General features: G+C 33.3%; 3 protein-coding genes across 3 annotated transcripts; 1 reads left to right on the plus strand and 2 right to left on the minus strand.

Annotated features, from left to right (window-relative positions):
* The first annotated feature begins 1,143 nt into the window (after positions 1–1,143).
* On the plus strand, positions 1,144–6,339 carry LOC110717575 (cytochrome P450 98A2-like). The gene is made up of 3 exons (XM_021896310.1): positions 1,144–1,945; positions 5,029–5,438; positions 5,533–6,339. Exons 1-3 carry the CDS (start codon positions 1,459–1,461, stop codon positions 6,169–6,171), a joined length of 1,536 nt encoding a protein of 511 aa, XP_021752002.1. The 5' UTR covers positions 1,144–1,458; the 3' UTR covers positions 6,172–6,339.
* Positions 6,340–6,520: 181 nt separating this feature from the next.
* LOC110717576 (F-box/kelch-repeat protein At3g23880-like) lies at positions 6,521–11,438 on the minus strand. The gene is made up of 6 exons (XM_021896311.1): positions 10,936–11,438; positions 10,782–10,837; positions 8,671–9,961; positions 8,330–8,434; positions 7,114–7,268; positions 6,521–6,739 (listed from the first exon to the last, which is right to left on the minus strand). The coding sequence occupies exons 3-6, from the start codon at positions 9,888–9,890 to the stop codon at positions 6,729–6,731; spliced, it is 1,491 nt and encodes a 496-aa protein (XP_021752003.1). The 5' UTR covers positions 9,891–9,961; positions 10,782–10,837; positions 10,936–11,438; the 3' UTR covers positions 6,521–6,728.
* A 135-nt stretch (positions 11,439–11,573) lies between these two features.
* On the minus strand, positions 11,574–14,136 carry LOC110717577 (ribosome biogenesis protein BMS1 homolog). Its single transcript, XM_021896313.1, has 4 exons — positions 13,703–14,136; positions 12,990–13,259; positions 12,665–12,868; positions 11,574–12,152 (listed from the first exon to the last, which is right to left on the minus strand). The coding sequence occupies exons 1-4, from the start codon at positions 13,784–13,786 to the stop codon at positions 11,988–11,990; spliced, it is 723 nt and encodes a 240-aa protein (XP_021752005.1). The 5' UTR covers positions 13,787–14,136; the 3' UTR covers positions 11,574–11,987.
* Between the last annotated feature and the right edge of the window lie 4,997 nt (positions 14,137–19,133).

The raw sequence follows: 19,133 nt of genomic DNA on the forward strand, positions 1-19,133 counted from the left end.
AAATTAGATCTACAAAAATAAGTTGTTATTAGATCATAAAAATGAATTAAAAATACTTTAAGTATGTGATTTTTAATTTTATCATCTTTACTGTCGTGATGAAAAAAAATAATAATTACATATTAATTAATAAAATACACATTAATAAAAAATCTAATATTAAGACTTTGTATGATGTATTTTTTCCTTAGCTCATACAGTGCATGCATATGCATGAGATTGAACATTTAGTCAAATAAAAGCATATATGTCGTACAAAAAAAATTAAATCGAATCAGATAAGAAAAAATAAGGTAAATTAAACATACTACCATAACCTTATAAACACTTAAATAGACCGAGCCACCTCACTGTTTTTGTTATCGTCATCAAATTGTTTCTGCCTTTTTAGGAATTATTATTTTTTTTTTTTTTTAACTTTTTGTTGGTTGTTTCTTAGTTACGATTTGTAGTGTGGTGCCATACCTTGGAAGATTAAGATTTTGTCTTCCTGACTTTGTTTGGATCAAATCGATGGTGGTAGGTGACATTGCTTCTTGTCCATATAATATAATCGATTAAATTACTTGCTTTATATTGCGGTTTAATTTATGCAGTTTTTAATGCACACTTTAATCATAATAAGCATACTATTTTGTTTGTTCTTTAATGTTCGACTCAACTATGACCAAATTGGTTCACTAGTATGAAGTATTCATGCATGAGCACTCCACTTGAGGAGAAAGATCGAGATATAGAAAAAGTGTGACTATGAAGTATTCATGCATGAGCACTCCACTTGAGAAAGATCGAGATATAGAAAAAGTGTGACTAAGTTTGATAGTTTAATCTAGCGTGAACATGAATCACGCAAATCGGTTTTAATATTTTATAACTAATTAGGTCCTATTTTTTTGACCTGTTGTGATCTGCTTTGCTTAGTATAAATAAGTTGTTCTACTTTATCGAAATTTACTCTACTCTGTCGTGCTCTCCTTTAAAGTTAAAATAAACAGGGTCTAATCAAACAATGAATCAAGTAGAAAATTTATATCGGACTAGTATAAGATATTAAGAGCAAAGCCTACATACATATTAAGGGATCCATACTATAAATAATACTTGTAGTTTATAATAATAAATACATATAGATAATACTATAAATTAAATTAAACTCCTAGATCCCATCTACATTACACCAAATTATAGTCATTCAAAACAAGGTGCTTAACTTAATTAGCTTAGTTTAACTTTCTTCCTTCACCTCTTCTTCTCTCCTCTCTCTCTCCTCCACCTTTTCCATCACCAACCCCCTCTCCACCCACTTCACCTTAAAACCCTTATTTCTCCCCCTCCCACTTTTCCAAACACACCCTTTTATTTCTCTCTCCTTTAAAAATAAACACCAATTTACACAACCAAAAAAAAAAAAAAAAAACAAAAACAAAAACAAATTAGTAGTACATAAAATCATATATCATGACTCTTCTTGTTATTATCCCTGCTTCACTGCTCTTGCTTTTCTTGGCCTATAACTTATTCGAACGATTTAGATACAAGTTACCGCCCGGTCCGAAACCGTGGCCGGTAGTCGGTAACATATACGACATCGGGCCGGTTCGGTGCCAGTGTTTCCACGAATGGGCCCAAAAGTACGGCCCAATACTCTCGTTTCGACTAGGGACGAAGCTGAACGTCATCGTTTCGAATGCGGAACTTGCAAAACAAGTATTGAAAGAAAATGATCAAACATTGGCTGATAGACATAGAAGTAGATCATCTGCTAGATTTAGTAAAGATGGTAAAGATCTTATTTGGGCCGATTATGGGCCTCATTATGTTAAGGTTAGGAAGGCCTGTACTTTGGAGCTTTTTACCCAGAAAAGACTTGAGGCTCTTCGGCCCATTAGAGAAGATGAAGTTACTGCTATGATTGAATCTCTCTTCAACGATTGCACTAAACCTGGTATGTCTTTTTTTTTTTTTTTAATTATATTTTGAATATTTTATCTGTTTTTTTAGTTGCGATGTTTCTATTCTAGAACGTCTGTTAAAACATAACTTTAACCATTAATATATATAATTGGGTCATTATCTGAAATATTTGTGGTGATTTAAATGATTTTAGGGAAATTTTATGTAGGTTGAAGTATATATGCATTTTTTTAATGGATGTAAAATACTTTTATTTGCTTTAGGAAATAGAAAGAATAATTTGATGAACTATTAAATATTTTTATCTGAATTTATGGGGGATAAATAATTTGTGTGAAAGAAGTGAGCATTTGGAAGAAATGGGGACCATGGCTTAATATAATTAAGTTTTATCCTACAATTAGCATTTTTTTTTCTTTTTTAAGTGCAAGCATTTTGGAAGGATGCTTTTAATTAATCTATAGTGCATATCTTAAATTTGATATGACAAAGACACACAAAAAAAGTTGTATTTGTACGCAACCTCTATGGAAATAATCATGCATCCAATTACACGGGTTGCAAATCCAATGTTGGCGTGATATCGGAATAGAAAAAGGTAGATAAAGTAAGAGCGAGGGTATTACCAATCAAGAGTCATGTAATAGCTAGAGAAAAAGGAGTTGCAAGTTTTAATGTTGCTTAAAATGGTTGTGAATCCTTGTGAAATTGTTTGAATGTGCGGCACCAACAATTTGTTAAATTAAGCTAACCGGCAAAATTGAAGGGCCCATTAAAAAGTCAGGTTTCAAGTGTTTGATCATTTAATGTTATTTCATTCACAACATCAAAATTGGCGGGCGACTGACCTGGCTTCTTTTCTTGTCAGATTTTCTTTTCAGAGTTTTAATTCTAATAAAAACATAGGAGTATGAAAATTGATCAATCAAAAATTAATGCAAAATAGTACCTTATACATTTAGATTAATATACTGTTAATGACGATATTAGCGTGCGTGATTACGAATTAATATCAGTAATATTGGACGAAGGGACTACTTAATCTTTTGAGTACGTCGAGTCTTATGATGTAATTATTATTTTTTTCTATTTTTTCACTTGCATAGAATTTTTAGAATTAACCATAAATCCATAAGGCGACATAATATTGTGGTGGGGAAGGAGGTTTTAGACAATTTATTTATTATTTAATAATTGATTGTTTGTAAAATATAAACTATTGGAAATAAATATGAGTTTTTTTTGGCACCATATAAATAACATGCCACCACAAACATGTGACACCACATCCTTTATGGAGTTATATCATTTTCTAGGTGGAGCAAAGGAATTATTGGCTGAAAATGTACCAAAATTTTCCACTTTGATAATGAACTTTCATGTAAGAGGAGCTACAAAATAATTAAATGATATCAACAATTACTCATTGATTGTCATTTATAAGAATGAGGTTATAGTATTAAAATTAAATTATACTTAAAACTTGACAAATTCTTTTATGTAATTATTGACTCTTATATTTATGTCTTATTACGTTTTTTGTAAGTCCGTCTGATCTAAGACTAAGATGCGCTATAACTAAATACTAGTCCTAGCATGACCCGCCGACAAACCGGACACTTGCAAATATACCAACTAAATACAAGTATTCCATATGCCAGCTACGTACTTTGCGGGTCAGCTAATTTGTTGATTAGTAAATAATTAAATATTTAATTAATTAGCATGATCTTTGTTTAGTTTTAATAATTTTTGTACTGCGTATGGATATGTGGTAGGAATATTATATAGAGCTCAATAATTCTTCGATAATAATGGTATACACTGTTTCACATGTCAAACACATCATCACCTTATTACGGAGTACCTACATTGAGAAATTTGATATACTGAGTCGTATAGCTTTATCCAAGATAACATAACTCAAAATTGACCTAGACTTAAATTGACCGTACAACTTTACTCGAGATATATAACATACTAATTTGACTTTAACCTAGATCAAATCGATTTTAATTAAGTTGCGAGTAGTTGATCACAGAGACTATAATTGAAAATATTATAAATGTGCTTAAATATGCAATGTATAGGGTCAAACTTGATTGAACTACGTACTTATACAATTAATATAGGATGGTATAGCACGTTAAGCGTACAATTTTCAATAATTATAGTGATAATTATGAGCCATGTCCATGTGCAATGTACAAATTATTAATCTCATCTTAACTGTTTAATTTTGTGGTACAAACTTAATATTTTTTCACAAATCTCACAAGTCACAATGATGAATTTGGGCATGTGAAAGTTAGTGGGCAAACACCTTTTCAAGTGTCATCTTCTTGATTAGAAAATTGAATACTTAACGTCTTCTTTATATACCAATAGCCATTGGACAACGTTAAGAGTACTGTTTTCGCTTTAATAATTGTTATGCTAGCTAGTTTCTGCTTCCTCCGTTTCATAATATAATGTACAAAGTATTCTTTAACTATGTGATTGTCAAGTGTGGTTTGAACCACTTAGTTTGATACGTACGCATATCTAAACTTTGGTTCGCTTGACTCGGCCCGTTTTTTACTAGGCTAGACACACTGGCTAAAGTCAAGCATATTGAGCCATATAAGCCGACTTTTGGGTTGGAGTAGATCAAAGATTAGTATACCTTGCTTTATTTTTCCTTGGAAGGAATAATTAAGTTAGGTGAACTATCTTTTTTAGTCTCATTTGATTTTGATTTTAGCTAATTGAACAAAACCATTCAATTTGACTATAAAACAATTGCTTGATTACCAACATATCACCTAAACCTCATGACTATTCCCTAGCTAAAAGACATACATATACTCCATTTGAAAATAATCGTCGAATATTGAAGAAAAATTTGACACGATTTTCATATTTGTGCACGAGTTTACCAATCAACACCCGGTGTTGGCCTTGTTTGGTTTACTACCACTAAAACGTCGTGAATGTTAACTTACACACCATATCAATTGCAACTTTCACGTACGTTCATTACATGAAGTTTGATTATAGTTGAACAAAATTTGATCTAGAAATTATGGTAAACTTTGATACTAAAAACATGTTTTTTATTTTTTGTTCGTGCAGAAAACAAAGGAAAGCCCCTTAAAGTAAGGCGATACATAGGGACAGTGTCATTTAACAACATCACAAGGCTAACTTTTGGGAAGAGGTTTATAAATGATAAGGGAGAATTGGATCCCTTAGGAAAGGAATTCAAGGGTATATTATCTAGTGGGTTTAAAAGTAGCAAGACAAGCTTCTTGGCCGAGCACCTACCGTGGCTAAGATGGTTGTTGGTGCCTCTCGACAAAGAAAAGGGTGAGGCTGCTGTGCACAATACTCGGTTGGATCGATTCACTCGAGAAATCATGGAGGAGCATGCTAAAGCCAAGTCTCAAAACATTGGTGGTGTAAAGCAACATTTTGTTGATGCCTTGCTTGGCCTAAAGGATGAGTATGATCTTAGTGAAGACACCGTGATTGGGCTTCTTTGGGTACGTATGCATTCTTTGATAACATTTATAAAATTCAATTTCTAAGTTTATATGTTATAGTAGCTAAGATGTCCATTCTTTTGATTTGGTGCAGGACATGGTCATTGCTGGAATGGACACAGTTTCAATCTCGGTTGAGTGGGCTTTAGCCGAGCTAATAAAGAACCCAAGAGTACAAAAGAAGGCTCAAGAAGAGCTAGACCGGGTTATTGGGCAGGATCGAATCATGACTGAAGAAGATTTCTCGAACCTTCCCTACTTACAAGCTCTAGCCAAGGAGTCCCTAAGGCTTCATCCTCCAACCCCTCTTATGTTGCCCCACAAGGCCAAAGCTCATGTCAAGATTGGTGGATATGATGTTCCTAAGGGCTCGATTGTCTACGTAAATGTTTGGGGTTTGGGCCGTGACCCCAATGCTTGGCGCGATCCTCAAGAGTTCAGGCCAGAACGGTTCTTTGAAGAGGATATCGACATGAAGGGTCATGATTTCCGGTTACTTCCCTTTGGTGCAGGTAGACGTATCTGCCCGGGAACACAACTAGGCATAAATTTGGTCACATCAATGTTGGGTCATCTCTTGCATCATTTCGATTGGAAACCACCAAATGATGAGGAGATTGAAATGAAGGAAGCCCCCGGAATTGTCACCTACATGAGCACCCCTCTACAAGCTATATTTTCGCCAAGGTTACCAGCAGAGCACTTGTATAAACGTGTACCAGTGGATGTGTAATTTTCGTAGCATTTGTAGTTTGCATACCTGAGTTTATCAAAAGAAGTAAGGAAAAGAAATAATGCAAGGCCACTATATATTTTTGTATTTTTACCATGTGTAGTTTCTGTGTACAAGAGAAACAGGAGTTTCACCTTGTTATGATTTACTTCCAAGTGGTTTAGTGCATCACTTTAGCCGGAAAAATTTTATACAACGGTTGCACCACGATTCAATCTTACTGAACAAATACTCTTTTTCGTACATTTCTAATCACTATCATACTTCTTGCAAAACCTATTAACAATTTCTGCTGCTCAGGCTTGAGTAATTAGCGCGTAAAACAGTAACCTTTCATAAGGAAGGACACAGTACACAAAAGTCGGATTATAGTTAATTACAGGCAACTTAAACTTGAAAGAACCACAGTTTCCAAATCCATGTTCCAAAAAAGCTAGAAGTTTATAATTGTTTCTCCTTAAGCTTAACTAGAGTGCAAACATAGTGTTAGCATTTCGAAAATGACAGCCAAAGAACAAATTTGCAGCTGCAGATTGAAGGCTTGAATCTGAGGAGCTTCAGCCATGACCTGCATAATATTGGAATCACACATGAAAAGATTAATGAGCAACAACATAGCATGTGTTGAAACATGCATTGACGTTTAAATTCACGAATGAAAAATATTATCAAATACATGTCAAAAAAATTCATGGAATGGTTTTCTGAGTTTGGCCTGTCTAATAGAGCAGATATCGTTCCTGGTTCTAGGAAAGGAGTAGACCGGTACCTGAGAAGGCCAGTGAGTGAATATCGCTTGACACATGATTACATCTAAAGGATCCTCATGAACTTAGTATAAAAGGGGTATAGTACACCCCTCCCACATAACATCACTCAAACAAAATAAAGATCAAGTTCATATAACTGTTAACCATCACAGATGAGGATATGAAACTATACCGATGGACATAGACCAAGCCACGGACTCAGCCATTGACATGAACTCAGAAAATTCAAAACCAGCCATAGACATATACTCCGAGGGATCTCTTGTAATGCTAGTTCCATCAAATTTACTCAGCTGCTCCAGTAATACGAACTTTCCCTGATGATAACTGCAAAAGTGACGAAAAATGATCATAGTTTCTCAACAGCATCATTACAAATCACGATTAATTCAGATACTTCTCACTATTATTGAAGCTACAAGAAGCAGACATACAGATAGGAGGTTTTGCATGTAATTTGACTAAACTACTGGCACTAAAAACCTGATATTATCATTGTTAAAATTGATCAGTATGATGTTGTTTAACCTTATTTCGCTGGAGCAAATACTCTTTGTGAGATCTGAAGATGCAGCACAGAAAGCCTTATTGTGTATTACAAATGAGTACTATGTGTCACTATGTAAAGCCAATAAGACTTGGGTCTATGAGTTCACAAGTCATTGGACCAACCAGAAAACCTTTTAACTCTCAGATTGAACATGTAAGAATGCATATACATATGAATGATATGATTATTATACATTAACTGATGATGTATAGATGAATGAATGATGATGTATAGATGAATGATATGATTATTATACATATGAATGATATGATTATTATACATTAACTTAATTTATGTATTTAAGTATTTCATTGTATCTGTTTGATGCTATCAAGCAGAGACAGTATTCGGTTTGGGATTGGTAGCCAGAAAAATTAGTTGAATCCAATCAAGACACTCCATTTCACTGTCAACTACAAAGTGAATCTGGGTAGCCTTAAAATTTATATAACCTTTACAGCCATTTAAACATAGTTGGAAAGTTAAACCAACCCCTAAGAGATAATCAGATCTTCAGTCTCACTTGAAGGTGGTGACATTGTGGACCCAAAAAAGACATTTTGAAATAAAAAAGATAAGCTTAGTCATAAATTGGACAATGATAAATATTATGCAGAACAAAAGCAAAATGATTTTGTGTTACAAGATTGTTTTAGGGGTCAAATAGAAGCAATAGAGCTATAAGTTTGCTCAGTAATCATATAATATAAAAACACTGAGACAGTGAGACATAAGGAAATTGTAGAGATATAAGGTATAAGCAAACTGTATGAAACAAATCAGAGTCTGAGTGAAAATCCCCAGTGATTTTGCTAACAGCAAGGAATTAAGGACTTACACAGAGTTACATTGTCCTGAAGACTGGTCTTTTTCACCTACACTGCTTCCATCAACCTCTATTTCTTCCATGTCCAGCATGCCATTGGAGAAAACCGTTTTAAATCTATAGACAAAACAATATTGCAACAGATATGTCATAAATTTTTCCAAACTTGAGGCTAAAAGCAACCAGACAACAATGACCTATGATTCTGTGAGTTAAGAATCAATGATCGTATTATGCACTGCCAGGTCTGCCACTCATTAGACCCAACAAAATTATATAGTAAACTTGTCACAGAAAAAAATACACTAGGAAAAGCATAGCAATCTGTCTAAAAAATATATTTTTAAACTTACTTCTTCTTCTTCCCTCCAGTCTTGTCATAAGTACCTACACCTTTCTTTCTGTCCAGCAAAATGAGACTCTCCGTAAATGAACAGGTGAACCAGGAGCGCCAACACCCACGAACACCAAGGCCCTTAGTCCTTTCCATCAGTGGATCATAGGACACTAGCTCTCCTTTCTTGGAAAACCCCAAAACATCCCCATTTTTCCTCAAGCACTGGACCCAGCCTAAACCAGCACTTGAATTGATGTCAATACTAACCACTTTGCTCCATGAGCTCCCCACAGTATATTCTCCCTTGACCCAGATCTCACAACGTTCCATTTCATTCCCTACTGCGCCTCCTTTGAGTACAGAGTGAAGAACCGACAACTTAGAGCAATACTCTGCAACACTCAGATCTAATGTGCATACTTTGGCAAGAGCATCAGGCAATTTCATCTTCTTGAACTTCTCTTCTTCCACATCAAAAATCAGAAACCAGTTTCTGCTGAAAGCAAGGTTACTAGCATCCCTCTCCCAAGCAACCCAGTGAACAGCGCCATTGAGAAAACATTGAGACCACCAGTAGTCACATATGCAAATATTAACCAGACTGTCAGCAGGCACGTACCTCCATCTACCTTCCTTAACCGAATACAGCTCAACAGTAGGAGGAGTCACATCATACATGGCATTTTTTTCGCGCATGTAGCTTATTCTCACCACCTTGTGAGAAGCCTTCCTAGTATCATACCCAAAGCCAAAAGAAGATATGTGGGCACCTTTAACAACATAATTCACTCTTGGCACAGGAAGTCTGATGTATTTGCGAAGCAAGGGATTCCAAAGGATTGTAAGGTAGGTGTACCCAAACAGATCATCAGAGAGACATATCAGACCATTAACAGTACCAACCACACGGAAATAATTCCCAACTTCTCCAATTACAAAGGGGCAAGTTAAGGTGTAGCAAGGCTCAAGGTCTGATTCTTTTTGGGATGAATCGAGCATAAACATGTACTCTTCATTTTTCTTGGGAGCATTTGTGAATTGCCTATACAAGAGAAGAGAATTACCCTCCACTTGAGAGGAATTCTCGGTGTGGGCAGCCACAAAAGAAGAGGAAGTAATGAGAGTGTTCCAGGGTTTGCACACACACAGACATTGGCCTATAGTTTTCACTGGCAGTTTTTGCCAGATTGTCAACCAGATTTCTGGAGGGATTTTAAGGGTTTTTTCATCAGACATTTTTGACAAAGAACAATATATTGACCAACAATTGTTTCAGACTTCCTCCAAAATCAGGTAATACTGTTATCCTGAAATCAATGGTTTTGAAACATGTATTTAATGTTACTAATACAAAGATTATACCATACATAATTTAAACTACTTTGATACAGCACACAATCACACATAAACATGAATTGCAAGGGTATTTGTTTAGATTTTTTACCTTAAAAAAATGGACACCCAGATCAAAATCACAAAATTTAATAGTAAGAACACAATGTACAAGAAATCTGTTATAAATTTTAAAAAAATACTTTTAAATAAAGATCTGGTATGGTTGAAAAGGAATACTTAAATGTATACATTCAGCAATATGAAAAAGAAAAAAAAAAAAAAATACACAGATCTTTTAAACCAAAAATTTTCACAGGAAATTATCAACAACAACAAGAGCATAGTAAAAAATAATAAACAAAACAAAATATCAAAAAAAAAAGGGAAGAAAATTCTGGGAAGCTGAATTTTTTTTAAAAAAAAAAAAAAAACCTTAAATTTGAGCTATAACCTTCAAATACACAGAATCTGGAAAAATGTGGGTTAAGTCACTTAGAATATAATTTGAGTCCGTCAAGAACAACAATCAAGCAGGTTTAACACAAGCAAGTTCATATTTTAGCCAAAAACAGAGCATCAATACAAAATCCAAACTATAAGAAAATTTTAACAATTCCAAACTCAAGTATTTTGCACAAAAATATTTTAAGCTTAACATTATAGAAGGAGCAAAAACACAAATCAAACAGCTGGAAAATTCTATGAAACATAATTTTTTTTTTATATAAAAGTAAAATTTCTGCAACATTTCAAAATCTGGGTTGGAGAGAGAAAAGTGGTTAAGAGAGATACCTTCAGCTTGATTTTATGGAATGATTTTGAAGCTCTTCATTGATGAGTGAGAAAAACTGCAGATTTTTTTAGCATTAGAAAAATGAAAATACAACAAAGAAAAAATGGATTTCTTATATATTAAAAGAGTAATTTTTTTTTTCTTTTTTCTTACAGTAGTTTTGGTTGCCTTGGAGCCCAATTAAGTGGGTGTACAGTGTAGTGCAGTACTGTATAACAAGGAGAAAGATGGAAATGGCGAGGAGTGTGAGTCTTACTAAAAGACAAAAACAAATAACGATTCTTTTTTTTGGCTTCGTTTGAGAAGAGGTATTTTAGTAGGGGTGGTAAAGATATCGATAGCGCATACGTTTGTGAATAACTTGCGAATAAGATCAGTTTAATGGGATTTTTTCTATTTTAATTTAGTCTGATCTGATTTGATTTGATGTTATGATTTATAAAACTACTTCGTATTATAATTGAATTATAATCGGATTTATACTACTCCCTATACTTCTATAGTTTACACTACATAAGACTAAGTGGTGAGGTGCAATAGTTGCTAATGAGCAATCTCGGTAACCTAAAAAAAAAAAAAACTTGCAAAAGAATTGGAGCCAATTACAGGTATGTTGAATTGTTGAGGCTTTAAAATCAGAAATAAATTCAGCTGTTTTAATTCCGCATAATAAAAGCAAGAATCCGCAGGTTCCAATCTGCATTTTTTTGAACCGCAACAGAAACTGATTGGGTATCCGATTATCCAACAAATTTTGATATAAAGAACTATTTATTTTTTAAATAAAAAAACGAAAAAACTTGTATGGAATTAGTTCACTAACTGCTGAAAACTTAGTTTTCTCACCAAAAGAAAAAAATAATAATAAAATGAAACTGAACGGAAAAGGCACATAAAGCAGTGAACGAATTATCGTGATACTAGAGTACAGAGGGCTATTACAAAAACGCCCTGTTGTTTTACTTACAGGTAGAAAACAAGAGCAAAATTTATCTATTTTTCCTAGAATACCATTCTCTAAAGGCTACAAAGCACAAGTTGCCTCTAACTGGTACTGTCCTTCTCCATCTGAAGATGGTGTAATGGAAGCAAACGATTAACGAGTAGGAAGCAGTTCTGAAACTCACCGCTTCAGTGTTCAAGGAAATACTCCCAAATAAATCTGGTTGGAAAATGTAAAACTGGTAGTATTTGTAGAGATATATCTAGTCTTCAGATGTTTTGCGTGCTCTCTTGCTTAGTTTATCTTGTTGACGGTATCTTTCTCGCCGTTCCTCTCTCTGCCGTTTTCTTGACACCACCTCTTCTTTTGCCTTTTGAGCCTCCAACTTTTTTCTCTTTTCTTCATCCTTTTGTTTTCTCTTCTTTTCCTGCACACCAACAAACATCACAAATCAAGACTGTTTCAGCATCATAGATTAATATTGCCAAACCTTTTCTTGCTAGCTCAGTAACTTCAAGTCCACAAGTCATCGTACTCAAAATAATAAAATCAGTTTATCATTGACAACTTTAGTATGCTAAAAATACTCGAACATCTGAAGTTTATCATTGACCAACTATGTCACAAATACAGACCTTGTGCCCATTCAAAAAGATTACTTTGGCCAGCAATGCAAGCACAAACACGGGAACAGTCTTATTTTCCTATGTAAATTTAGGTCAATAGATCAATCCTTTGGCAACATCTACACAATGCTTGGAGCTAGGCGAAGAAATACCAAACTGTGATCATTTTTATAAATGACAAAAATTACTGCTGCTGACAGTCCGAGAAGAGTAAATCAAAAGGATATAACATTTATAGTTCATATTAGCACAAAACGATGCAAAACTCTACAAGCATGTGTACTACTGTCATGGCCATCAATGTAAAGCATACCTTGCTGTGACGAATCAGCTGATAGTGTTGAACCAGCTTTAGGGTTTTCTTCTCATCAGGTTCTGCGATAACAGGTCTCCTATCTTTAAGAAGTCCATTAACTCTTTTAGGAATATCTTTGGGCTTTGTTTTGAACGGGAGTGCTTGTTGCAGAGACTTGGGAATGATCAGTGGATTGAATTTCTTCGGTTGTCTCTCAATTGGCTGTGAAAAATATACATAGACGTGAAAATTCTAATTAGATACACGCATACAACCAAATATAAAAAGATTGTACAAGAATTTCTTGAAGCTAGAAGAAAAAGAAACTGTGTGTTTACCCTACCTTGTACAGAGAATCCTTATTGACAGGAACTGGAAGAGCCAGTTCTCTCCTCAATTCTGCAACAGTTTTCATTCCTTTCCAAGCTCGATCACGAGGTTGCAAAGCTGTTGTCAATGGATTAAAAAATTTTGGAACGTCCACATTAACCCATGTTGTGAAGAATACTACATCACTCATAAGGATCTTGTCCTCAAATGTGCACCTTGCAATCCCTCCCTTTGACGGGATGTCATCGTTCTTTGATTTATTGCCAATCACTTCTTTTGCAGCCTGCCAAATCATACAGCCTCTCATATCAGAAGAACTGCCCGTGCACAAATCTAAATCAAATATAACCTTAATTAAGAGGCACCAACTATCACAAAACAGTATTCCATTAATATTATGTCTGCCTTTGCTTGTTCCAGGAGTTTATTCTCCTGCCACCATCCCAGTTCCTGACCCCACCCAGCTTTGTTAAGAATCAAAAAGAATATCGAGGGGGTGGAAATAGGAATAAAACAACCAATGAGAAATATAAAGTAGAAGATGAGAAGTTCAATTTCATTTTATGCCTGACTAGTTATAAGTCTTATAACATGGCAGGCAGCTCCACAATAAATATAAAAGAAATAGCTAAAGCCCAAATAAACAAGAAAAGAAACTCAATTGTTAACTACTACAAAGACTAATACCAACCGCAATTTACTTAAGTTTATTCCTCATTCCCTTACCTTTTTTACTTGTCCACGAATTCCACTGACAGTTCGAATTGCTACACCTTCATATTTGGCTATTTCAAGATCTGAAGTAAACATATTTTTGATATATGCTGTTTTCTTGTAGATCTTGCAAGGTTCACCAGTAAACTTTATTTTCTTCTTTATCTGGGCAGCATGGTTGAACTCTAATACAACAGCAGTTGCTGTGATTCTAAATGATGACTGAGAAATTTCATAGAACAAGGAGAAGAAATTAGAGCACGAAATAAATAATAAACATCATCAAGCATGATAGAAGAAATTTTGAAGGCAATTTCTGATGCTGCTACACTTAATTTTGAAGGCAATTTTCTGATGAGCACCAACTATCAAATTTGGAATAGCACCAACCATCATTTGGAATAGCACTAACAGGGTTAGGATGTTTAGAATGAGCTGGGGATAGGGATAGAGGACTCAATATTTATATCTTTTTTGGCATGATAGAAGAAATAAATTGAGGATTAAACAAAATATTTACTATACTGACCTTTTAAAATTGTATAATCTAAAGCTAATTATATATAAAACTCATCCTCTCTAACAACTATTGTCCAAAACCTCCACCATTTTCATGTGTAAAGCGTAAAGCTAGATTATATGCTCGTATTTGTAACATTCATTCTTCAAATAGTTAGTTTTTCAATACAGATTATTTTTTAAAAAAAACAAAACAAAAACAAAAACAACTTTGCGCTTAAGTGTAGAGGCAACTAATCGAGCGAGTCAATCACGAGCTGAGGGGCTTGACTGGAATCAAAAACTTTTTACATGTGATCGCTACTCACTAAGCTCAAAAAGGCCTTGCTTGACTCAAGCCCATAAAAGTTTGGAGTCGAGGCTAGTCTATTAGCTCACGATTTGCTCATTAAAGTTTTGGTCCTTTCGGAATTCTTTTTTTACTTCACATTTAAAAAAAAAATGTAAGCATCAATTCCTTTTTCTTTAAATTGTATATTAATAAAATATATTATTGAGTTGCTCACAAGTTTATAGCAACTCATGTTCATACACATTTCAAGTGGTTTCAAACAACTATTCTTTATGTCTTAGATACTTAGACATAAACAATGGGTCAATTTGCACCATAAAATATGTATTAAAAAAAAAAAGAATAACATCTAAACCATACCAATTTACTTCTTTTTCTTAATAAAAAAAATTGAAATTCGGTGGCCAAACAAATTTATTAACTAATCAGGAAAGCTACTTTTAAAAAGTAGAACAGTTTTCTAAAAGTTTGGCCAAACAGAACCATAGACTCTGATTTGTTCGACTTATTTCAAGGATAAGATTGAACAAAATAAGTTCATACAAAATAAATTTATAGTAGACAACTTAATACAAACTAAATTTCTTAAGACAATTTGATTCACGAACAATATAAGTTCAAAAAAAATGAGTTCAAAAAAAATGAGTTCAAGTAAAATAAGTCAGATAGAATAATATAAAGAGAAATAGAAATGTCTCACCAACAGCAAGTGTTACAAGAAATATGATCAACAAACCAAACTGCAAAAATTAATATATTCGAAAACAAAACTATATATACTTCAAAGGTAAGAACTTAACAAGTTGTCATAGAGTGGTGACTAGTGAGGTTCACATGACGGCCAATAAATAATTTTTAAAAATATAGGCAGCCTGATGTATAGGATATGCAAATTTCAACACACAGTAGGGACACATGATATAGCGTATACAGTGCATTATGAATATTTACTATTTACTATGAATATTTACTATGATTCCCTTTACATGCATCCACCAAATTGAAGCACATTACATTACAAACCGTTCGATTTTAACTTATAGTGACACCTTACCGCCTCTAAGTTGGTGTCTTTTTAAAAAGTTATCCTAGTAGAAAAAATGAATACTTTGTAGAAAGTTTACCTAACTTATTGTCCCTAATTTATATACACAACAAAGTTTGAGAGGACAATGGAGTCCTCATAAATAGAGACATCATGATTGCATAAATTATGATTCAAAAACTACTCAAAGAACCATAATAAAAGTCATGCACAAGTTTTATTTATAAAACCTTAATTACAAGCTTTAAATAGTTGGTCAAGTTCTTTAAGCTATTGTAAATTGTCACCTTGTCACCTGGTAGTATTTTCATTTGTCGACATGAAAATGACAAAACCTAGTTGATAAAAGTAAGTCATCCCCTTGCCAATACAATATGAATCGTTTTCCTTCACAACATGTTTACTTTTCTTAATTTGTTACTATTACCACGTAGTACTAATCAAGTGACTAAATCCGTTCACCCTTTATAAATAGATGGTTTTAATTACAAATTTTCGCCACTAATTAAAACATGACCGAGTAATCTAATTGACATCCAGTTGAAACATTAATGGATGTGTATACTTTAAAACTTGAAAGTGTAATAATGCATAAAAATACTATAATTCATAAGAACACATATTTCGAAGTAAGATAAACTTTTCTAAATCGGCCGCTATTATTATTGTTGTCTATATTTACAAAGCATTGCTATAAGATAGCTTTATATATCTTTTTTGGGTGCCACATTAGCTTTAAGTTTAGAGACTATATTAGTAAATAAACAAACCCTGTTAGTTAATTTTTGTAGTGCTAGCTGTTGAAATGTCATTGGTAGGTGTAATTATCATGTCGTAATCAAAGCATTTGGGGTACCTATCAATTTCTGCTTAGTGTAAAAAATAATTAAAAAAAAGATTAGTGTAGGATTAAAATATAGACAAATATAACCAAGTCATACTTATTGTTCTTAAGCATGAGTTTTTGCTTGCCATGGTATATTGGTATTTGTTAATTAGGTCACAAAATCTTGTTATCCTTATCCACTACAAACAATATTAGTATTAAAATCATGCAACTAGACTACATTTTTGCCTTTGGAAAAGCTTACACAAATACAATAAAAAATTGTGTTACTGTTTTTGGTACGAAAGAATAACCTAGTAAGGTTGAGTTTTTGGATGGTAATTTTGTAAGAAGGATTTCAATAAGATGTTACTTGCTTGGTTGGATTGCTTGCATATAATTACGCGTAAGCTGATTGCAACGGTGTTTGAGGTGTCTAAGGCCGAAGGAAGTGCTACCATGTATATATATATAATCAACCTTTTTTTTTTGTTTTGTTTTTATTCATTGTTTTAAAAAAAAAAAATTGTACTCTTTCTTATTGATTTTGATGTATGTGCAATATTTTTTGTACTAGTAGATGGTCTAGTAGTACGAGTATTATCTCCTTGTAATATTCTTTGTTTTTCTTCACTTACATATTCGTCTTTCAACTCTCTTATCTTCTAGCAATAATACTTATAATGTCACATATTTCTCCCTTTGTCTTCTTCCGTTTGTTATGGATAGACAAATCACTTATCGGTATTTGCCTAGAATATCTCCCTAAGGTTGCTATTGGGAGTGAAAGCATTTGTCTTTCTTGGTATTGATGTGCACAACTGTATGATTGGAGAATGTAACTTGAGATCTCTCCTTTAACAATCTACAGTGACATTAAAAGTGCTCTTGGTTGTTGCACTCGAACCATATTGTTTGAGCTTAACCCTTCTAAATGAGCTATTGCTTCATTAATGTTGGACTTAAGGCATGTAATGGACTACTAATCAATAGGTTTGGACCGGATAATTCAAGTTCGGTCCCCCGTTTAAAAAATTAGGTTATTCCGATTTCGGTCCTATCTTACTTCTTAGCAATTTGGGGAGGGGGGGGGTGGGGTTTGGTGGTTTGATTGGTATCGATAAGGAGACGCAATGACGAGTCAAGTCTACCCTAGACTAAACATGTTATGGGGTCAACATCACTTTTATTTTAAAGGATGATTTGATTTTAGGTTCTATATTTAACTTATTACTCTATATTGAAATACATATTACCATAATGTATGTACTACCCTATTTAACTTACTACCCTAGACTTGTACTCCATGATTTATTTAAATGTTCGAGTGCTTATAATAGACCACTAAATAAAGATAAATATAATTTACTTTCAAATAAAAGAAGAATAATAACTCAATCAAATAAATTAATTGATTGAAGTGATGACTCATGAAAAATTTATGAATTGAATGAAATTAGAGAATTTATTCCCCAACAAACTACAAACACCATCCAACCAACTTAAGCATAGGAATAAAGAATTGTAGAATAAATAGTTATATTTTCCTTGGAAAATTTGTCTCACTAATTCAAGCTAACTAAAAAGTGGTGATTGACAAATCGAATATAAAGCATAACCAAAAACATCATTGCATGAAATCAATTTTTCCATATAATTAATCCTTTTATACATTTTGCATTGATTTAATTTTTCAATAACCAAAAACATTGCTAATTGCTAATTGATTAATGTTTGAATAAGTAAATAGCACGAAGTGCCCAATATTCAATCAAATCCGATTCACATCAAAATCCTACATGTCCATCCAGCAAAGTGTATGGCGCATGCTACATTGATGAAAAAAAAAATTAAAAGTACCTTTCATGTAATTAAAAAGGCAAAAACTAACGAACACCCCAAATAGTTAATTAAGATGACTAAAAATAAAAACAATAAATTAATTGCATCAATCGACGTTGAGTTGATATCCATTCCTAACTAAATACAATACCATTTTAGAAAGAGAAGGTATTGGGTGCGGACTGCCGTACACAATTTATGCGTACGGCAGGCTTGGACTGATATGTTTCACTTGTTGGCCAATATGTTTTTTGTGTTGGCTGATATATTCTTTTTGTTGGCTGATATGTTTTTTTTTAATGTTTAATATGTTTATTTTGTTGGCTGCTATCAGACATCAGTTGACTAATATATTTCTTTAGTTGGCTGATATCTTTATTTTGTTAATTGGCTGATATGTATATTTTAATTGTTGGCTTATATGTTTCATGTTGTTGGCTAATGTGTTTATTTTATTGGCTTACCTGTTGCTTTTAATTTGTTTGCTAATTTCATCCTTTTGTTGGTTGATATGCTTCATTTGTTAGCTGATATGCATCTTTTGTTGGCTGATATGTTCCTTGAGTTGGCTGATACGTTTTTATTAATGTCTGATATGTCCCTAATGTTGATTGATATCAGACATGAATTAGCTGATATGTTCATTTTAATGGCTGATATGCGTCATTTGCTGGCTAGTATGATTAACAACATACAATATATTTATATTTCCTTCTCTCTCTTCCTCTCTTTCTTTCTCTCTCTTTAAAATGAGTATAGGTTTCATCTCTGGCTCATTAACAAAAAATAAAAATAAAGTATAAGGTAATCCCAATAGCACAAGCTTTTATTTAGAGAGACACACAAATAAAATTTATTGGTGTAATGAAGTATCTCAATAGCATAAGGTATATATCAGCCAACAACAAGAAATGCTCAA

The sequence above is a fragment of the Chenopodium quinoa genome, unplaced genomic scaffold (assembly GCF_001683475.1).
Source record: "Chenopodium quinoa cultivar QQ74 unplaced genomic scaffold, ASM168347v1, whole genome shotgun sequence".
NCBI classification, from domain to species: domain Eukaryota; kingdom Viridiplantae; phylum Streptophyta; class Magnoliopsida; order Caryophyllales; family Amaranthaceae; genus Chenopodium; species Chenopodium quinoa.